Source organism: Sorex araneus, chromosome 3 (assembly GCF_027595985.1).
Source record: "Sorex araneus isolate mSorAra2 chromosome 3, mSorAra2.pri, whole genome shotgun sequence".
Lineage (NCBI taxonomy): Eukaryota > Metazoa > Chordata > Mammalia > Eulipotyphla > Soricidae > Sorex > Sorex araneus.
The window spans coordinates 152,966,934-152,988,320 of NC_073304.1; the positions used below are offsets into that span (position 1 = coordinate 152,966,934).

The 21,387-nt window shown below is 45.7% G+C and overlaps 1 protein-coding gene across 2 annotated transcripts in view; it reads right to left on the reverse strand.

Moving 5' to 3' along the window:
* The window catches only part of VPS45 (vacuolar protein sorting 45 homolog), a 67,593-nt gene extending 48,386 nt beyond the window's left edge, over positions 1 to 19,207 (reverse strand). For both annotated transcript variants that reach the window (XR_008629306.1, XM_004618058.2), the window contains exons 1-7: positions 19,030 to 19,207; positions 18,103 to 18,237; positions 13,463 to 13,523; positions 5,231 to 5,310; positions 1,679 to 1,747; positions 1,439 to 1,576; positions 120 to 230 (exon numbers count right to left, since the gene is read on the reverse strand). Coding sequence is in view for 1 of the 2 variants with exons in the window: in XM_004618058.2 (XP_004618115.1) it covers positions 120 to 230; positions 1,439 to 1,576; positions 1,679 to 1,747; positions 5,231 to 5,310; positions 13,463 to 13,523; positions 18,103 to 18,237; positions 19,030 to 19,122 (687 nt within the window). In the remaining variant the exon portion in view is untranslated. The remainder of the gene's footprint in view (positions 1 to 119; positions 231 to 1,438; positions 1,577 to 1,678; positions 1,748 to 5,230; positions 5,311 to 13,462; positions 13,524 to 18,102; positions 18,238 to 19,029) is intronic.
* Positions 19,208 to 21,387: the final 2,180 nt, after the last annotated feature.

The window sequence follows — 21,387 nt, forward strand, 5'->3', positions numbered from 1 at the left end:
AACACCAAAACCTGGAAGCAGAGGGCCAAGGCAAGAACGACTGAGCGCAGAGGCCATGAGGGGTAATACTGCTTCCCCGTGTGCTCTGGTGGCCAGCCACTGACTCTGACGGCCTCTACCTGGTTCAGCAGCGGAGTGATGGCATCATCACAGCGGTCCAAAATGAGCAGCAGCGGAGGAACCTCAGTCCGGCGGAACTCAAACAGTTCATATTCTTTCGTTATCACTTGCTGAAGGTAGAAAGGCAGTTTGGTCGCCCAATTAATTAGTTGCAGATAGATTTGATTTAAATAGAAAAACATAAAAAGTAGATGAGAGAAATAAATAGAAAAAATTTAAAGTACATTTAACAATAATAGTATTCTGGGGGCTGGAGCAATAGCACAGTGGGTAGGGCGTTTGCCTTGCACAAGGCTGACCCAGGTTCGATTCCCAGCATCCCATATGGTCCCCTGAACACTGCCAGGGGTAATTCCTGAGTGTAGAGCCAGGAGGTAACCCCTGTGCAATGCTGGGTGTGACCCAAAAAGCAAAAAAAAAAAAAATAGTATTCTGTATCTTCATAGACCTTCCATGCAAGGATTTAAATGCATACAAGCATTTAAGGGGCCGGAGCAACAGTACGGCTGGTAGGGCATACGGGTTCAATCACTGGAACCCCATATGGTCCCCTGTGCACCACCAGGAGCATTCTCTGAGTGCAGAGCCAGGAGTAACCCCTGAGCATAACCATGTATGGTTCTAAAACCAAATATAATGAATATAAATAAATAAAAGCTTTACAAAATTTCAGGCCAGAGCTAGCACAGAGTAGCACATTTGCCTTGCATCAGGCCGGGCCAACCTAACCAAGGTCAATCTCTGAACCCCACATGGTTTCCTGACCCCTTCCAGGAGTCATTCCTGAGTGCAAAGCCAGGAGAAACCCCTCAGCACTGCTGGATATGACCCAAAGCCAAACAAAAAACAAGTATTACAAAATTTAATAACATTTTATTTAAAGGTGAGGACTTAAAACTCTATTTTACAAATGGTTTAACCAAAGCAGATGGTAAATACTTCGGTTAAATCTAAGAATCTTAGCTCCTATTTGTTGCTTTTAATTTGAATTACAAATACCAATTTGCCAGTAAACCTAATCCACCATTTGATTATAAATAAAATACCTCTCTAGTTTTTGAGATTCTAAGGAAATGAGGGGCTAAAGCGATAGCACAGCAGGTAGGGCGTTTGCCTTGCACGCGGCCGACCTGGGTTCTTCCCAGCATCCCATATGATCCTCCGAGCACTGCCAGGGGTAATTCCTGAGTGCAGAGCCAGGAGTGACCCCTGTGCATCACCGGGTGTGACCCAAAAAGAAAAAAAAAAACTCTAAGGAGATGAATCTCAAAGGCCATATGCACCCTGGCTTCTGGGGCTGTGGGGTGGGGTGTGGTACCTTGACACACTCAGCGAGTCTCTTGGCCGCATCTGAGGAAAGCTGGTAGCGAATCATGGGGCATTTCTTCAGCGACAGAAGAAGAGCTGTCAGGCCTTGCGTCGTCCTGGACAACTGGGCTGGATCCCAATTTCGACCCTTAACAAAACATTTATTCAGAAAAAACACTTACATGTTTTTCTTACAAAGGTTTTTCTTTGGTAAACTAGCTCCCACCTGAAAAGCCCTGTCTGATCATACCTGGCAGCAGCCCAGAATATTGAGGGAAAACAAGTGTGGGTTCACAGCAATGTAATCACCGTAAAATTCCTGCAAAAAAAACCAAGATCAGTAAATCCATGAACTTCAGTTGTGCCAAGAGGTTTTTTTTAAAAAAAAAAATAGTAAATAAATAAATAAATAAATAAATAAATAAATATATATATATATATATATATATATATATTGCCTTTTGGGTCACACCCAGCGATGCTCAGGGGTACTCCTGGCTCTGCACTCAGGAATTATTCCTGGTGGTGCTTGGGGGACCATATGGGATGCTGGGAATCAAACCCGGGCTGGTCGAGTGCAAGGCAAATGCCCTACCTGCTGTGCTATCGCTCCAGCCCCTAAACATATTTATTTATTTATTTATTTGGCTTTTGGGGTTATACCCCACGATGCTCAGAAGTTACTTCTAGCTCTGAGCTCAGGAATTACTCCTGCTGGTGCTCAGAGGACCATACTGGGATGCTGGGGATTGAATCCCAAGGGCCCTCCCTGTTGTGCTATTGCTCCGGCCCCGCCAAGTAAGAGTGTTATCTGCTATGCCACTCTATGATGTCATCAACATAAGGAAATACAGGTAGGAAATATCACTGTATCATTGTCATCCCGTTGCTCATCGACTTGCTCAAGTGGGCACCAGTAACGTCTCCATTGTGAGACTTGTTACTGGTTTTTTTTTTTTTTTTTTTTTTTTTTGCTTTTTGGGTCACACCCGGCGATGCACAGGGGTCACTCCTGGCTCATGCACTCAGGAATCACCCCTGGCGGTGCTCAGGGGACCATATGGGATGCTGGGATTCGAAACCCGGGTTGGCCGAGTGCAAGGCAAACGCCCCATCCGCTGTGCTATCACTCCAGCCCCTGTTTGTTTTTTTTTTAATAAATTTATTTATAGACTTGTTACTGTTTTTGACATACCGAATATGCCATAGGTAGCTTGCCAGGTTCTGCTGTGAGGGCAAGATATTCTCGGTAGCTTGCTGGGCTCTCAAGAGGGGCAGAAGAATCAAACCCGGGTCAGTCTCGTGCAAGGCAAACTCCACATTTGATTGGGTTTAAAGCAGAAGGCAATCAATCTTAGGGGAAATACATTTATACAGATATAGATATAAGCATGGGCTGGAGTGATAGCACAGCAGTAGGGCGTTCGCCTTTCACATGGCCAACCTGGGTTCGATTTCTCCGCCCCTCTTGGAGGGCCCGGCAAGCTGCTGAGTGTATCTCGCCCGCACAACAGAGCCTGGCAAGTTACCCGTGGTGTATTGGATATGTCAAAAACAGTAACAATAAGTCTCACAATGAGAGATGTTACTGGTGCCCGCTTGAACAAATCGATGAGCAACGGGATGATAGTGACAGTGACAGATATAAGCACAGAGGCTCAACCTTTGACAACATATTACTAATCTCTTATGGAAGGGCTTAATGGCTCCTGGGTGAAATACAACAATCTTCATACACTTTCCTCTAAGAAACCCTTTTTGTCTCATCTTTAGTGGATTATTCATAACAAGCAATGTCACTGTCACTGTCATCCTGTTGCTCATCGATTTGCTCGAGTGGGCACCAGTAATGTCTCCATCGTGAGACTTGTTACTGTTTTTGGCATATCAAATATGCCATGGGTAGCTTGCCAGGCTCTGCCGTGCAGACGAGATACTCTCGGTAGCTTGCTGGGCCCTCCAAGAAGGGTGGAGGAATCGAACCCAGGTCGGCTGCATGCAAGGCAAACGCCCTACCACTGTGCTATTGTTCCAGCCCAACAAGCAATGTAAAATAAATTATTTCAGCTCTGCTTTGGGGGCAGGATTTGGGGTTCAGGATGGAAATTTGGTGGTAAGAAGGTCTAATGGTGGTGGAATTGGTGTTCGAATATTAAAGGAATCAAATATTGTGAACAACTTTATAAAAATAAAATTAAAATTATTTTAAAAAATAAAGAGACTATTTTAAAAAACTAATACCTAACTTATCCTTCTAAAATTTTATTTTATTTTTTTTGGCTACACCTGGCAGTGCTCAGGGGACAATATATGATGGAGGTATCAGACCTAGGTCAGCTGTGTGCAAGGCAAGCATCCTACCTGTTGTGCTATCACTCTGGCCTCAGTTTCTAAAATTCTTTTTTTCTTTTTGGGTCACACCTAGCGATGCTCAGGGACTACTCCTGGCTCTGAACTCAGGAATTACTCTTGGCGGTGCTCAGGGGACCATATGGGATGCTGGGGATTGAATTTAGGTTGGCCTCGTGCAAGGCAAATGCCCTACTCGCTGTGCTATGGATCCAGCTCTAAAATTTTAAAACATTTCTTTTTTTTAATTATTTTCTACAGACATTCAATATACCAACGCCAATCCGACTACCATTACACCTTTCCACCACCATTATCTCCAATTTTCCCAACCACCCATTAAATCTGTCCCCAAAGCAGGCCCTCTATAACTTATTTCTATTGCTTGTCATAAATAACTTGCTGAAAGAAATGATCAAAACATGTAAAATTTATATCTCTGCTGTACCTGAATACACTATTCTTTACTTAGCTGATAAACACATTCAAACATTTGTGATAAATATAGTCAAGAATCCTAAAGTGTTTAAAAAGAAAAAGGCAGGAGTGATAGTCCAATGGGGAGGCATCTGTCTTGCACGTGGCTGATCTGGATTGGATCTCTGGCATCCCATATGGTCCTCAGAGCATCACCAGGAGTAATTCCTGAATGCAAAATCAGGAGTAATCCCTGAGCATTGCAGGGTGTGGCCCCCAAAACAAAACCAAAAACCAAAACAAAAAAAAAAAAAAGAAAAAGGCAATAATACATTCTAATATAGTTTTTATATAGCAATCAGAGGGCAAAGGAAGAGTCCAGGGAATAAACCGTGAGCCCAGGCAGGACCAGGAGAGACCCCTGATCACCACCTGATGCAGCCCCCCCCCCACCAATGGTATAAATGCAGAATATTTTATTTCAAATTTTAGCTATGACAAAGGCCTGTTTATTACTTCATGGTAAAGATAACTACTGAAGAACTTGAAGAACCCTTATTCACATCTTTTTTGGTTTGTTTTGGGGCACACCTTACCATCCTCGGGGATTACTCCTGACTCTGTGCTCAGGAATCACTCCTGGTTGGGCTCAGGGGTCTGCATGGGATGTCAGGGACTGACCCAGGTTGGCCACATGCAAGGCAGGTGTGCCCACCCTGCTGTACCATCTCTTCGCCCCCTCTTGTTCTCATCTTTTATTTCCTATTATTCCCAACCAGACACAGTCCACATAGACATAATCCACTAATGCTCATAGTGTGGCATGAGACACTGGCTTCAGCCCGGAAAACCCTGCCACCAATCCAGGACCAGCGCAGACTCTGATGCCACGACGCCTTCCATTCTGTTCCCACCCACACCCATCCTCTCTGAACTCGGTGTGTCCCACTGCATGGTCCTGATCCAAAGTGCTCCTTAGTTTGGGTCTTGACTAGTTAAGAGGTTAAGAGACAGGCTAGAAGACTGGTATGCTTACCTGGACTTCAGCCACAACTTCCTGCTCATCAGCTTCAGCTAAGGATTTCACGTCACTCTTGCTGATCACATTACTGAAATCTGAAACAGATACATAAGAGCCGTGGTGGACCCAAAGGGCATTTTCTGTGCTGCAGTCAGACATAGAAATGGGCTGACAACAAAAGCCTGAGGAGTCAATTACACTTACTGTCTATTGTAACATACATATAAAAGGAACACCTAATTCCAAAGAGTAACACCGATAAGTTTGAATCCATAAACGTGTGTGTGTGTGTGTGTGTGTGTGTGTGTGTGTGTGTGGTGGGGAGTGCTGGTGGAGGAGCAGAGTAAAAGGGATTCTTATGTATTATTGGTATGAATGTAAGTTGGTTCACTCCCTATGAAAATTAGTAAGGGGGGCTGGAGTGATAGCACAGCGGGTAGGGCGTTTGCCTTGCACGCGGCCGACCCGGGTTCAAATCCCAGCATCCCATATGGTCCCCTGAGCACCGCCAGGAGTAATTCCTGAGTGCAGAGCCAGGAGTAACCCCTGTGCATCACCAGATGTGACCCAAAAACAAAACAAACAAAAAAAAATTAGTAAGGACATTTCTCAACATTATAAAACTACATCTACTTTGTGATCCAGAAAACCCACCCCTAAGTATCTAGCCAGAGAACACATAAGCACTGATCTCAACAGATATATGCACTGTTTGCAAATTCTACTAGGCTATATGTAAAGATCAAACTTGTCTTCTGCAACAAATGGATGGAACTGGAGGGAGTTGTGCTATGCAGAGTAAGGAGAAAGGGAAATACCATCTGATCTCACTCACATGTGGTATCCAAGAAACAAAGCAAAGGAAAAGGCAAAACTCAAGAAAACGAACCCTGAGATGGAGCCAGAATGGAAGAGAGACTGAAAGGTGGCTGGGCCAGGTCTGACAGGGGCCCTGGCACTCTGGGGGCAGGTATGCAGCACTAGACATCTGAAACATGCACCTGTGCAAAGCCTTATTATTTTTTCTAAAAAAAGAGAGAAATGTAAAAAATTTGAACTAAGAATTTAAGATGCTACTCAAAAAGAACCACAATTTTAGGCTTTGAATGAAGATGGCTTCTTCTTTCAAAAGAGGACAAAAAAAGCTCTTGTCCTTTCCTTACAGAAACTACAACCTTTCATATACAAACTGTATACCACCTAACAAAATCAGAAATGAGGGACTATTTCTTTTTACTTGTTCTTTTGGGCCTCACCTGGAAATGTCCAGGGGTTATTCCTGACTTTGTATTTAGGGCTCACTCCTGGAAGGTCTGAGGGGCCATATGAGGTGAGGGGGATGGAACCTGGGTCGGCTGCATGCAAGGCAAGTGCCCTCCCCATTGTACTATTGCTATGGTCTAAAGGACTCTTCTCTTCTTTTCTTTTCTTTTTTTTTTCTTTTCTTTTCTTTTCTTTTCTTTTCTTTTCTTTTCTTTTCTTTTCTTTTCTTTTCTTCTCTTCTCTCTCTTCCTTCCTTCCTTCCTTCCTTCCTTCCTTCCTTCCTTCCTTCCTTCCTTCCTTCCTTCCTTCCTTCCTTCCTTTCCTTCTTTTTTGTGCTTTTTGGGTCACACCCAGCGATGCACAGGGGTTACTCCTGGCTCATGCACTCAGGAATCACTCCTGGTGGTGCTCTGGGGACCATATGGGTTGCTGAGAATTGAACCCAGGTTGGCCACGTGCAAAGCAAATGCCCTACCCGCTGTGCTATCGCTCCAACCCTGTAAGGGACTATTTCTTCTCAGAAATATTCCAGCTAAAAAACAGAAGGAACCCTAATGATGGAATCAGAACATCAGCATTTTTTTCCTCAAGTCCTAATTAATCAATGGAAGCACAAAACACTTCCTAGGAAGTATCCTATGAATAAAAATGATCAGAACCCAAATCTAATTAAATCAAATCCCAATTATCTCTGGAGAGGGTACAGCCAGCGATGCTCAGGGGTTACTCCTGGCTCTGCACTCTGGAATCACTCCTGGTGGAGGTCAGGGGGCCACTGCCCTCTCCACCGTATTACCACTCCAGCCCTCTGCCTGGTGTTTTGTTTGTTTGCTTCATTCTGTCTTGGGGCACATCTGGTAGTGCACAGGGGTTATTCCTGGCTGTCGGCTCTGTAATCACTCCTGGTGGGGCTCAGGGGAATATACCAGGTTCTGGGGATCAATTCAGATCGACCACATTCCAGGCAAGTGTCCAACCTGCTTAACTGTCATTTTGGTCCCATGCTAGCTTGTTTTTTGCTAAAAGAATAAAGAGGCCTATGTTAGCAGGGATTTAGAAGACTTAAAATATATATAATAAAATACTGGACAATGAAATAAGCAACAGAAGCTTATAAACAAACAAAACACCAAGCAGAAAGCTCAGAGTGATAGTATACTGGGGAGGGCTCTTGCCTCAATTTGCCAATTTCGTGCTAATACCAATTGTTCCATAGCTTCTGTGATCCACTGCCTAATGATCAGGAGACAGTCATCTGAGCATGCAGCCCTATCTTACCAGTCCCACCTACTGCAATTCAATGAAAACTGCCCCCTCACCCTTTTTTTTGTTTTTGTTTTTGGGTCACACCCAGCGATGCACAGGGGTTACTCCTGGCTCTTCACTCAGGAATTACCCCTGGCGGTGCTCAGGGGACCATATGGGATGCTGGGATTAGAACCCGGGTCGGCCGAGTGCAAGGCAAACGCCCTACCCGCTGTGCTATTGCTCCAGCCCCCCCCACCCTTATTCTAAAATTTACTATAAAAAGGGACAGGTGTCTGCCTTCCTCAGGAATCCTGTGTAAGGAAACCATCCGATGGTCTAGGAGCTTTCCTGCTTATATTCCCTTCCTTGATTGAAAAATTTTAAAAAAAGAAAGAAAAAGAGAGAGAGAGAGAGAGAGAGAGAGAGAGAGAGAGAGAGAGAGAGAGTAACTGCCATTGAGGTGGGGGTTAGAGGTGCAGGAGGGAAACTGGGGACACTGGTGGTGGGAAATGTACACTGGTGAAGGGAGGGTGTAGAACATTATATGACTGAAACCCAATCAAGAACAACTTTGTAACTATATCTCACTGTAATTCAATTGAAAAAAGACACACAACTTCATTTATTAAAAAAAAAACCTTTTCTGAATTTGAAGAAAATAATAAATGTATAACGAATAAACCATATCCAAACTCATTTTAGCTTAATTTGATCAAATGAAATTGTGAAATTGATTGTTCCAAGAAATCTAAAGCATATTTTTTCTAGGCTTTTTTGCTAATTAATACACATATATTTTTTACCTCCTGCTTCTTAAATTTACATCCTAGATCAGACTATCTTTAGAATAGAAGAGTAAATATTGGACCTAGGTTTACTGATTTTTATTAATTTCAACCTTTTCATTAAAAAACTATTTTTAAAGGAAGGAATCTTTCATCTTGTAACCTATAAAATTTTGTGGTACAAAACTCAGAAAAAGAAAGATCCTAAGGACTGGAGTGATAATACAGCGGGGAGAGCACTTGCATTGCACAGGGTCAACCTGGGTTCAATCCCCAGTATCCATCCCATATGGTTCCCCAAATCCTGCCAAGGGTGATTCTGAGTGCAGAGCCAGGAATAAGCTCTGAGCACAGCAGATGTTCCACCCCCCCCAAAAAAAAAGCAAAAAAGAAAGCAAACAAAAAGAATGATCCTTAAATTTAAAGAATGATCCACTTAAATTTGGTGGTAGATACATAAGTGTGTGTGTGTGTGTGTGTGTGTATATGCATCTATCTGAGTGCAGTGTTTATATTTTTTTCTAGGAACCTAAATTATACTCAGACTAGAAAAATACTAGAATGATTACAAACTTGCATCACAATGACAAACAAAAAATAGTTTTTAAAATATTACTCATGAATACACAAAGAAACTGGATCAATAGGATGTAAAATAGTATAGTCACTCTAGAACGCACAGAACAATTTCTTAAAATATACAACTCGCAAGTAGAATATGATCCAGAAATTATACTCCTGGGCATTATTTTATTTGTTTATATTTTAATTATTTTTTACCTGTTTTAAAATTGAATCACCATGAGACAGAGCATAACAAAATTGTTCATGATTGCATTTCAGTCATACAATGTTCTAACATCCATCCCTTCGCCAGTGTGATTTTCTAGCACCAATGTCTCCAGTTTCCCTCCCACCATTTTAAGCCACTCCTCCACCCCAGCCTACCTCTATGGCAGGCACCTCTCTCTATATATATGCATGCATCTATATCTTGCATGCACCTCTCTGCTCTCTCTTTTTCTCTTTCTCTCTCATTTTAGGCATTATGGTTTGTGATACGGAGCTGGGCATTATTACAGAGAAACAAAGACCAATGCTCTTATGAAAACCTATATATGAATATTTATAACAGCTTTATTTGCAGAAGTCAAAACTGGAGACAACTCAAATATCCTTCAATGGCTGAACAGTTGAATAAATTGTATATCCATGCCATGGACTAAAAAGAAACATGTATCAGCCTAAATGAATCTCTTTAAGCTTCATGAAAATAGTCAATCCCGGAGACTACAAGTCCATTTATATAACATTCTTGAAATGACACAATTCTAGAAATGGAGAATATACTGCGGGGCTGTCCAGGGCTAGTGAGGGGTTGGGTTGAAGAGAAGTGGCTAGAGGTACCAAAGGCAGCATGGAGGACCCGTAAGGAGATGGAAATATTATTTACTTTGATCGTTTTAGTGCCAATGTCATGGATGTGATATTATACTGTATTTATGTAAGATTCTATAGAGGAAAAAAATGGGAGCTATATATGAAACCATATATGAAACTATGATTGGATCAAGTTTTTAAAAAGTTAACCTGTGACTATTAGTAAGGAAAAAAATACAGGGATGATGGGCTGGGGATAGAGTTCAGTGCCAGGATGTCACATGTGTGTGCTGCCCTGGGCGTAATCCCTAGGACCACACACACACACACTGTGGGGTGGAAGGACAGGGGACCCCCAAAACCAACTAAGAACAACAGAAGCTAATAAAATCGTCTATTTCACCTTTTGGGATTGTACAAAGGCTGAATAAAATAAAATAATAAAGTCCTTTTTGCTGTCATTTTGTTTGGGGTCCACACCCAGCCCTCATGGACACTGGCTCAGGAATGATCCCTGGCCCATGCTTGGTAGGAACTCTATGATACTGACGTCAGGCCAGCCACAAGCAAGGCAAGTATCTTACCTCCTGTACTATCTCTCTGGCCCTAAAGTTCTTATGAAATTCACTGTCACTGTCACTGTCATCCCGTTGCTCATCGATTTGTTTGAGTGGGCACCAGTAACATCTCTCATTTTGAGACTTATTATTACTGCTTTTGGCATATCCAATACGCCATGGGTAGCTTGCCAGGCTCTGCCGTGCGGGCGAGATACTCTCGGCAGCCTGCTGGGCTCAAAAATTATGTCAAGTGTTAAATGTCGGTACCACTGTAAAATGGCAGTATGAATGTATATGCTAAGTCTACACTTCCCTAAAGCTCCTAAATCTTCTAGCATGTTTGAAGACTTCTCAAATGCTGGGAATGGGTTTGGCCACTGGCACCACACACATACACAAACCTCCCCAAAGTGTCAGACTCCCTACTGGGCACTAAGTTTTGTCTTTGGTTTGGAACATAAACTAATCTTATAAAGATCAACAGTGACCTCTAGAGGTAAACTGATGTAACTCCTAAAGCACAATGCGTTCAAATTTTTTTTTTTTTTAAATCCACATTGATTTCTTGGTAAATTTAACAAGCGCTTTATATTTCTTGGATATTAACCCTCTGTCAGATGAGATAAATATTCTCTCCCAGTCTTTGGGGTGCTTTTTAAAATGCTGGTGATGATTTATTTTGCTATGCAAAAGTTTTTTAATTTGATGTAATCCCATTTGTTGATCTTTGCTTCTATTTGGTTGGCCACTGGGCTGAATCACTGAGGGTTGTCACTAGATTTAATGTCCTAAGGGGTTCTGTTTTCCTCAATACAAGTTATAGACTGATACAGAGAATTTATAGTCTGATATAGAAAGCAACCAACCCATCAAAAAGTGGGACGAAATAAATAGAAACTTCCTCAAAGTAGAATACAGGTAGCACACAAGTATATTAAAAAATGCTCTGTATTGACTACTATCAGGGAAATGCAAATCAGAACAGTAAGATACCACTCACACCGGAGAGATAGCCCTCATTAGAGAGTACAAAAACAACCACTGCTGGTGTGATGTGTGGAAAGGGACTCTCATTCACTGGTGAATACTTAGACTGGTCCAACATTTTGGAAAATAAGATGGATATTCCTCAAAAAAACTAGGAAGTGTGGGCTGGAGAGATAGTACAGCAGGCCAGGCATTTGTCTTGCAAGTGACTGACTCAGGTTCGACCCTGGGCATCCCATATGGTCCCCCAAGCACCACCAGGAGTGATTCTTGAGTGCCAAGCCAGGAGTAACCCCTGAGCACTGCCAGGTGTGGCCCCCAAATAAAACAAAACAAAATAAACTAGAAATTGATTTTTCCTATGACTCAGTGATTCCAGTTCTGGGCAAATACTACAAGGGTCCAAAACTCTATTATGGAAAGGCCTCTACACTCTTGTGTACACTTAACACTATTCATAATAGCCCAAATCTGTAAACAACCCCGTGCTCAAGAACAGGTGATGGATACAGAAACTACAGTGCCTATGCGCAATGGAACACACTTAGCTATAAGGGAAAGATAAGGCCACACACTCTGCCACTACATGGACGGAGCTGGAGAGTGAAGTTAGCCAGAGAGAGAGGGGCAGACACAGAATGACCTCTCACATGTGGGATGGGAAGGTTATAGGGAATAACCAAGGGCCAAAGGTAACAGAACCTGAGACCTGGTCTAGGGAACTGAGCCAACCATGGTGGGGGAGGGGGCGAGGGGACTGCCTCAGGGTAGGAAAGCAACTCTTGTGGAGGCTGTTGTGTCCCTGTACGCATGAAACCCTATCATCGACAGACTGGAACTCATGGTGCCTACATTAAAGATTTACAAAATTCCTATTGAGGGATGGAGAGACGCCACATTGGTTAGGCACTTGCCCTGCACATGGTCGCCCTGGGTTCGATCTGTTATACTGAGCCCTGGCAGGACTGATCCGAGTGCAGAGCCAGGAGTAAGCTCTGAGCACAGCCAAGTAGGCTCAAAAACAAAACAAAACAATCTTTATCGAACACATAATAATCCCAAACCTAGTTTATTTCCAGGATTCTTTCCTTTACCCTACCCCCACAAAAAAGATATCTACCTAATAACTCATTCCTTCAAATAATACATAAAATAGCAGAGAGCAGGATGTTTTTATGTTACATAAAATAAATTTCTGCTTTTATAACAAACTCAGATATAACCTTCCACCAAATATGTAAATCAGCTTCTATGCCCAAGTTATATAAGAACAAAATAGGAATTAGCAAGCATATTTTCCTTCTATAATGTAAAATTTGGCAACTTAAAATTTTTGTTTGTTTTGGGGCTCTATCTGGTAATGCTCTGGCTCTGCACTCAGGGGCCACTCTTGTTGGGACTCAGGGGACCATGTGGGGTACTGGGGATTGAACCTGGGTCAGCAGCATGCAAGGCAAGCACCCGAGCACTGTGCTATTTAATTTTTTTTTGGCTTACAAAGAATCTTGAGGGGCTGGAGCGATAGCACAGCGGGTAGGGCGTTTGCCTTGCACACGGCTGACCTGGGTTTGATTCCCAGCATCCCATATGGTCCCCTGAGCACCGCCAGGGGTAATTCCTAAGTGCAGAGCCAGGAGTAATCCCTGAGCATTGCCGGGTGTGACCCAAAAAGAAAAAAAAAAAAAAGAATCTTGAAAGGCTTAAAAGACTCAAAAGAAAAAAAATTGAAAAATTACGATGAATAAAAATCAAATTCAGCTCTGTCACATTGAAAGGTCATGACTTTTATTTGTCTTTGAGGTCCTTGGAGACAGTTCAAGGAGCACAGTAAGAGGCCCAGGACTCAATTTCTGCCCAGTCCCAGGTCACCAAGCTGCAGTTTGTCCCCCAAACAATTCCTGAGCCCTGGCCCAGAAACCAAAAAACTGGATTTACACAGGTTCAATGAACTCACTGATGATATCCAATGGAGCACACTAGCTAAAATGCTGTCATATGATGAAGTAGTGAAATAGTGTACTTACAAATAAAGTATATACTGTACTTGGGTCTTCGGAGTTCCTGAATCAAATAATTGATATTTTCCTAGAAAATTAGAACAAACAAAATATGAAAGATCTTACTTTGTTTGATAGAAAAGTGATAAATAGCATCCATTCATTTCTGTAGTTTGTTTTTGGGCCACAGCCAGCAAAGCTCAGGGCTTCCTCCCAGCTCTGCATTCAAGGAATCACTCCTGGTGGGCTCAGGGACCATATGGGATGTGGGGGGTCAAACCTAGGTCGGCCATGTGCAAGGGGTGAGCTCTCCCTGAGGCTCGCTCTCCGGCCCTTCTGTAAGTATATACTCGACTGGGTCGAGATTAACTGTGTGTCTACTAAGGGTCAGTGGTGAGGGCTGGGGACAAGAAATACATTAAATGAAATGATCTGGAATCACATATAAGTCACTGTGCTATTTTGGACAAATTAAGATTAAAAATATAAAGGACACAGATGTTGAATAGAACATAAAATTGAAACTTTCCTCAAGCTGCCTGTTTATTAATTTCAGCATATAAAAATCCAAATATGTCCCATCACTTTTTTTCATCTCCCCCCTCCTCCCTTTTTTGTCTCGTCATTTTAAAACCAACATTCAAGGGCTGGGAAACAGCTCTAGTGGCTGCAACACGGCAGGCCTGGGTGGTCTGCACTGCACAGGTCCTGAAGAACTGCTGGGGTGGGCTGGAGCAATAGCACAGTAAGTAGCGTGTTTGCCTTGCACGTGGCTGACCTGGGTTCAAATCCCAGCATCCCATATGGTCCCTCGAGCATGGCCAGGGGTAATTCCTGAGTGCATGAGCCAGGAGTAACCCCTGTGCATCACTGGGTGTGACCCAAAAAGCAAAAAAAAAAAAAAAAAAAAAAACTGAAGAACTGCTGGGGTAACCACGCCCCAGAACTGCCGGGTGGCCACTGCTGAGAAACAAAACAAGGGGCCAGACAGATAGCACAGGGGAAGGTGCTGACCTTGCGCGTGGCAGATATGGCTGAATCCCTGGCACCCCATCAGTGTATCCCAGAGTACAAAGCCAGGAGTGAGCCTTGAGCACCACCTGAACCAAACCCAAACAAGCCAACACTCAGAAGAAAACAGAATGATATGCCCTCTGGCTCCTAGTTAATGAGGACCCAAGACTGCACAGCGGCAGCTTCAGAGATGTTTACAAATAGCAGGCTAAGATTTTTGCACAAAACTCGAAGAACAAGCAGTGCTGGGGTCCAGGGCCAGTCCTTGAGATGTTCAGCCCTGCCTTAGGGCCTGACAGTTTGGTATCGGGCATAGGGGTCCTGGGAGCCCAGGAGTGCAGGGCGCTCCCAGGGTCACATGACACTGGGGATCAAATCAGGTCTTGAGCAAGACAGGCACTCTAGGCTTTTTCTATAATTACTTTGAAATTATAGAGGACAGAGAGATTTCCAAAGTCAGGGATGCGACCCAGATCATCTCTGGTGCCACACAAACCCAGAGGCCATTGGGAGAAGCCCTGAGGCTGAGCACGGCTGGCAGTGATCCTGGGGCACCCATGCCTTGGGTCTGCAGTGCCTGTGCTCCAAGGCCAGTGCTGGGCCCTCTGCCTGGTGGCCACGTACTTATGTCTCAAGTGGCCCCTTCCCTACAAAGCACTGCTTGAGAGGACGTCCCCAAATAAAATACAATGAAATATTATTTGAAATAAAATTTAGAAATGGAAAAAGGTCAATCTGTTTTCATTCAGGGGCCACACCCGGCAGTGCTCAGGGCTCCCTCCTGGCTCTGTGCTCAGGAATCACTCCTGTTGGTGCTTGAGGGATGATTATGGGGTGCCAGAGATTGAACCTGGGGTGGCCGTGTGCAAAGCAACTCTGTACTACCTGTACTATCACTCCAGCCCCCAAAAGTCGGTTTTTGTAAGACCAACACTTAAGTATTCTAGACTAGGAAAGTAGATCAAGGACTCGAACGTGTGCTTTGCGTATGGTAGGCTCCTCCAATGCCCAGCTCAAAAGACAAAAATTTAAAAAATGAAAAGAAAAACCTCATAAGAATTTTAACTACAATGTAAATTTTATTTAGTTTTTTATACTAAATTTCAAAATAAATGGATTAAATTTCAATATAGACTTGCTCCCTGAATTATACATTATCTAAAATACCATTTCTGAGTGCTAACAAAAAATCATATTTCCTTGGAGAAGCAAATTAAACTTGCTCGTTACATGGAGAAAGGTGATTCTAAGTGGTTATTTAGATTTAAAAATACATTAAAATGAACTTTTAATACAATCTTAAGGAAATTATTTCTAAGAACACATACAAACTAAAATTACTTCCTCGTAATATGCCAGGCAAGAATAAACAAGTCAAGTGAGAGGCTGGAGTACAGCGGGGAGAGCACTTGCCTTACACGCCCAGATCCAATCCCCGGCATCCCATATGGTCCCCCAAGCACCGCCAGGAGTAATTTCTGAGTGCAGAGCCAGGAGTAACCCCTGAGCACTGCTAGTGCCCAGCATTGATCCCGGCACTAGCACTGTGTGGTAAGCTGAGTAACACCCCCAAAACCCAAACCCCTGAAACATGTATCATATATATGTGGAGAGAGAGACAGAGAAGGAGGGAGTGACAGAGGGAGGGAGAGAGAGGGAGAGAGAGAAAGGGAAAGAGAAGGAGAGTTAAATATACACATACAGAGAGAGAGTTTTATATATAAGAGCGCTACTTTTAAAAGAATCTTAGATGCTGGATTGGTCCGGGCTTCCCAGTGTGGCAGCTACTGCCCCCCAAAATCCCCTGAATGATGCTGGGGTCAGCAGCTGTTCCCAAGGAAGGTGGGTGCAGTTGGGTGGGGCGCTTTCCCTTTGGTCTCTGAAAGACGGTAGACAGGGGACAGTGAGTGATCTTCACTGCAAAGAGGGAGTGAGGCCAAGGAAGTCTGGCCCCTCTGTGTGAGATGGCCTCTCATCTCTCCAGAGTCAGAGGCCATCGGAAGCTACAACACAACAGCAGCATGTGCTCAGGGACTGTTGGTACACTCACTACGGAGCAGGCACTGTGACCAACCACAAGACAAAACAGATGCCGACTCTGCTCTCCTAGCGTAATCGGATAAATCATATAAAAATTCAACCACCACAAGCAATAGGGAGAGGAAGGTGACGCTGTGGGTGGTGGGAGGGGAAGGAGGGTTGAGCTGATCTGTGAGATCAGAGAATCTGTTTCAGGCAGAGAAGAGATTGCGCAAAGGTCCTGTGGCACAATGGAATACCGTAAACTAAGCAACTAGGTCACTAAGATGAAAAGGGCATGGTTTGAATAGAGGCTGTTGGAGTGGTAGGAATAGGCCACACGAAGCTTTGCAGGCCACAATTAAGGCAGCTTCTTTATCATAAAGGTAAAGAGAATTCTTTCATGTTCAAATGGGGATGACATGATCATATTTATATTTCGAAAAGTAGATTATGTACAAGCACCACAGAAAGAGTACTGGGGTTGAAGAACATAAATCTAAAGCAAAAGAGTATACAAAAGAAGGGCTAAGGAGCGAGCTCAGAGGAGGCTCTATAGGTATGTGTCCTGGGTTCGATCCTGATACTAGCACCAAGCAACTAGCTGACATCACCCCAAAATTCAAACACAAAATCAGATGAGATGCTAAAGAAGAAAGGCTAAAGGAAGTTAGAGTTGAGACAGATATAGTAGATTAAAAATGGAATTGGCCAGGGTTGTGGCGGGGCTGCAGAGCAATTGCCTTGCGGGTGTGAGGCCCAGACTGGATCTCTGGAACTGCCCAGAAGGAAACTGACAATTGATGAAAGAGCCTTTAATGAGGGGAACAGCGCAAACAGAACAGAATGAACATGGAAAGGCCGGGAAGGGGCAGAGGAGGGACAGAGGAAGCTAGACACTATGTCCAGACCCACCAACCAATTAAGGAAGGAGGGGTCAATAAATGTTGATTTCATCACAGAAGGAGGACTTACACACTATAGATATGAACAGAAGACTTAAGACACAGATAACCTGGCTCATTCTCTTCTGGAGACTGACCTTGTCTCTCCTGGGGGAGGGTGCAGGGATCCTTGGCATTCCCCCCTCTGAGAGGCCCAAGTTCTCTCTGGAATACTAGAATACAGTGACTCTCTGACACACTCTCTCTCTCTCTCTCTCTCTCTCTCTCTCTCTCTCTCCTGCCCCCCTCTCTCCCTCATTCTCCCTCTCTCTCCCTCTCTCCCCCACATTATTCCTCTCTCTCCCCCTCCCCCTCCCCCCTTTCTCCTCTCTCTCTCCCCTCCCACTCTGCAAAATGCTTTAAATGAAACTATTTTACTTCCAAAAAACAAAAGTATCAGTGTGATATAACCCAGGAAAGATACTGTGGGTGTCTGCAGCAGCCCTGGTGATGGGAGAGAGGCAGCGAAGAGCAAGCAGAGCTATGGGAGGAGGTGCTGGGCTGTCTGTCCAGCTGTGTAACCAGCAGACCAGGCCATGGCCGATGACGGCAATACACAATGGTCTTCTAGCCACCACACAGGGGCTGTGCAGTTATCCTACCCGGGACCTCACACATGGTGGCCACGTATTCTATCCTCGAGCTGGGAGTTTTCGGTCTCTGGGAAGCCAGGCTTGGCTTATGTCATACCTTTGTAGGGCGAAGGAAACAAATGGCTTTCAGGTGCTTCATGACCTCTCTGTTTCCTGCATCGAGGCGTTCAAAAAGGTAGACCTCTTTCTGCAGGATCTCCGACTGCGTGTAGACCATGCTCACGATGCCAGTCTGCAAGGGGCAAGAATGGGCTGCTGTGCTGGAGGGAATGACATTCCATCCTGTGGCAGTCCCTCCCACCCACACTTTTTTTGTACAATGCTCATCATTTGAATACTAACCTATGTAATAACATCGACTGAGCATAACATGCAGATAACCTGGAGGTAACATGCAGAATGAAAAACATGCTCTCTGAACACAGCAGTGTGTTCACAAAATGTCCCCATCACCTTACAGTCTCTTACAAAATTTAAATACTGTGCCCAGCAGCCTGCCACGTGCACTACCGGCCCTCATCCCCCAGGATGTGCCCTCATCCCCCAGGACGTGCCCTCATGCCCCAGAACCAACCCTCATGCCCCAGGACCAACCCTCATGCCCCAGGACCACCCTGCACCCCCCAGGGCCAGCCCTCATCCCCCAGGACCAACCCTCATGCCCCAGGACCACCCTGCACCCCCCAGGGCCAGCCCTCATCCCCCAGGACCAACCCCCATGCCCCAGGACCACCCTGCACCCCCCAGGGCCAGCCCTCATCCCCCAGGACCAACCCTCATGCCCCAGGACCATCCTGCATCCCCCAGGTCCACCCCGCACTCCCCAGGGCCATCCCGCATCCCCCAGGCACACGCTGGCCACGGAACTCCGGACCCGAACAGACTCGTACGGGACAAGACGCCTTACTCGGGGCAGCGCCCCGGGCCCTCGAAGCCGAGAGCCGCGTCCCTCGCGGACAGTCCCAGAGGGACAACCGGGCGAGGCGCTGTGCGGAGGGACGCGCGCTGGCCAAAGCAAACCCACCGTCTCTTTATCCATCAGGAGGACTTTCATGCCCGGGCCGCTGTCCTCGATCATTTTGGAAATGTACTGCTTCACGGCGAAAACCACGTTCATGGTGGCGCACTGACAAGTCGGTCGCGTAGCCCTTCACGCCCCTTTTTCTGGCTGAATTACCTCCGGGCCTGCGCGGAGCCCCCGCGGCTTCCGCTCGGCCGGACGCAACTTCCCCGCGCAGAGACTTCTGGGAGTTGTAGTTTCCGGAGCTCCCGGCGCGTCGGCGGCCCGGGCGGTGAGAGCCTCACGGGGACCCGGGCACCCGCCTCCGGGTGTCCAGCCCGGCCCCGGTGTGCAGGTGCACGAGGGCTGGGCTCTCAGGTCCCCTGGGTGCTCGGACGCGGGGAAGGGGCGTGCGGGAGGCCGTCGGGGGCTCTGAGTGGACGCGGCGCACTGGGCCGACCCGCCGGACCGAGTTGGGCGTCGTCCTGCTCCCGCAGCTCCACCCGCCCTCGCTGCTGCGTAGTGGCCGAGGTTCGGCCCGGAGCCCACCGGGTCACTAACGAGGCACAGTGGGGCAGGAATCTGAGTTTCGGAGTTGCTGAATGAATGGACAGGGGAACGCCCTTTGGCAGTGCTGTCCGAGGGGCCGAGCGCGGGACCGGTTGGCCACCTGCGGCCCTGACCGGCGCCCGTCCCAGCGCGCGGGTATTTACCCGCAGAAGTTGATACGGTCAGGAACAGAAAATAAGGGGCCGGGCTCACTCCCCGACATCCGGGCATAAGCTTCCCCGAACCTCGCCGGGAGTCATCCTTGAGTGCACTGAGTGCACAGCCAGGGGAAGCCCCAAGCACCCTCAGGTTTGTCCAAAAAAGCCAAAAAAAAAAAAAAAAAAGGAAGGGATCAGGACCCCGGCGGGAGGAAATCAAAAGGAAAACTCGTAAGTTCCTATTCATGGACACACACACACACACACACACACACACGTTTGGCAACCAAATTCATCGTCTCGCCTGTTTCTAAATGTCTATGTTTGTGTTTATGCCCCACTGGCCTCTGCCTCCTTGAAGAGGAGAGTAAATAGTAAATGAGTTTTGCACGCCTTTACACCAGGGAACAGTTTCCTGGTGTAAAGCCTGGAAGACAGCAAGAAACACGTGCAAGACACCAGTGACAATATTTCCACCCCAGCGTTGACCAGTGTTCATGGTGGTCAACTTAATAGGTTTGGCATAACCAAGTCTACCATTTCAGATACTGTGAGAGGTGTGCTGTTGAAATCAGAAGGGCGGGCGGGGGCTGGAGTGACTGTATTGTGGGTAGGGTGTTTGCCAGGCACGCAACTACCCGGGGCATCCATATGGTCCCCTGAGCACTGTCAGGAGTAATTCCTGAGTGCAGAGCCAGGAGTAACCCCTGAGCATTGCCGAGTATCACCCAAAGAAGCCAAAGAGAGAAAAAAGAAGGGGGCAGGGGTGCTGAGCCATAATACAGCGGTGACTCAGCATACCTGCGTTCAATCCCATATGGTCCTCTGAGCCCTGGCAGGAATGATCTCAGTACAGAGGCCGGAGTAAACCCTGAGCACCACCAGGTGTGGTCCAGGCACCAGAAATGGCTTTGCATGCAGTGGACGCTGCTCACTGTAGTGTGTAATGGATGCCAGGAGCACCACCAGCTGGTGCCTGGCTCCTAGGCCCAGGACCAGAAATAGGCCCTAGGTACCACCTGGTGTAGCTCCAAAACCCACCCCCAAAATAATTTTATCAGACTCAGAACATCTTCACATTACTCTTGTTGTTAGGATTACTTTATAAAACAGTCGGTGACCATTTAAGTGGAGTAGAAACCACTTGAATTGTCAGAAGGAGGTTAGAGAGATAGATCACCCCTGGCACCTCCAAGGGTGGCCCCAAATAAAAATAAACAAGATTATGAATAGCTCTGAAATAGTGAAGAATGTTCATTTTCTTTCCTTCTCAGTTTTTCTGCAGAGTAAATAAAACTTCCCATTGGGCACAAGTTTCTATTTTTGGGATATGTTTTGAAAAGTCTTTAAGACTGAGCAATGCTGGATTGGATCAGTAGTACAGCAGGCTGTGTTGTCAGAGGGGGCCTGAACACAGGACCAGTTTTGGCCTTGTGTGAAGCCCACCCAGGTTCGGTCCTTGGCATCCCATATGGTTCCCTGAACCCACCAGGAGTGACCCCTGGTTACCCCTGAGTGACCACTACGTGTGTCCACCCCCCTCCAAAAAAGATTAGGTATTACTTGTGTCCAAAAATTTGAGTCCAAATTTTTCAGTGCCTGGAGAATGCCATTCAAAATGACTTTGTTACTTCGAATATATTCTTGTCACCTGTGACTGAAGATGGAGAAATAG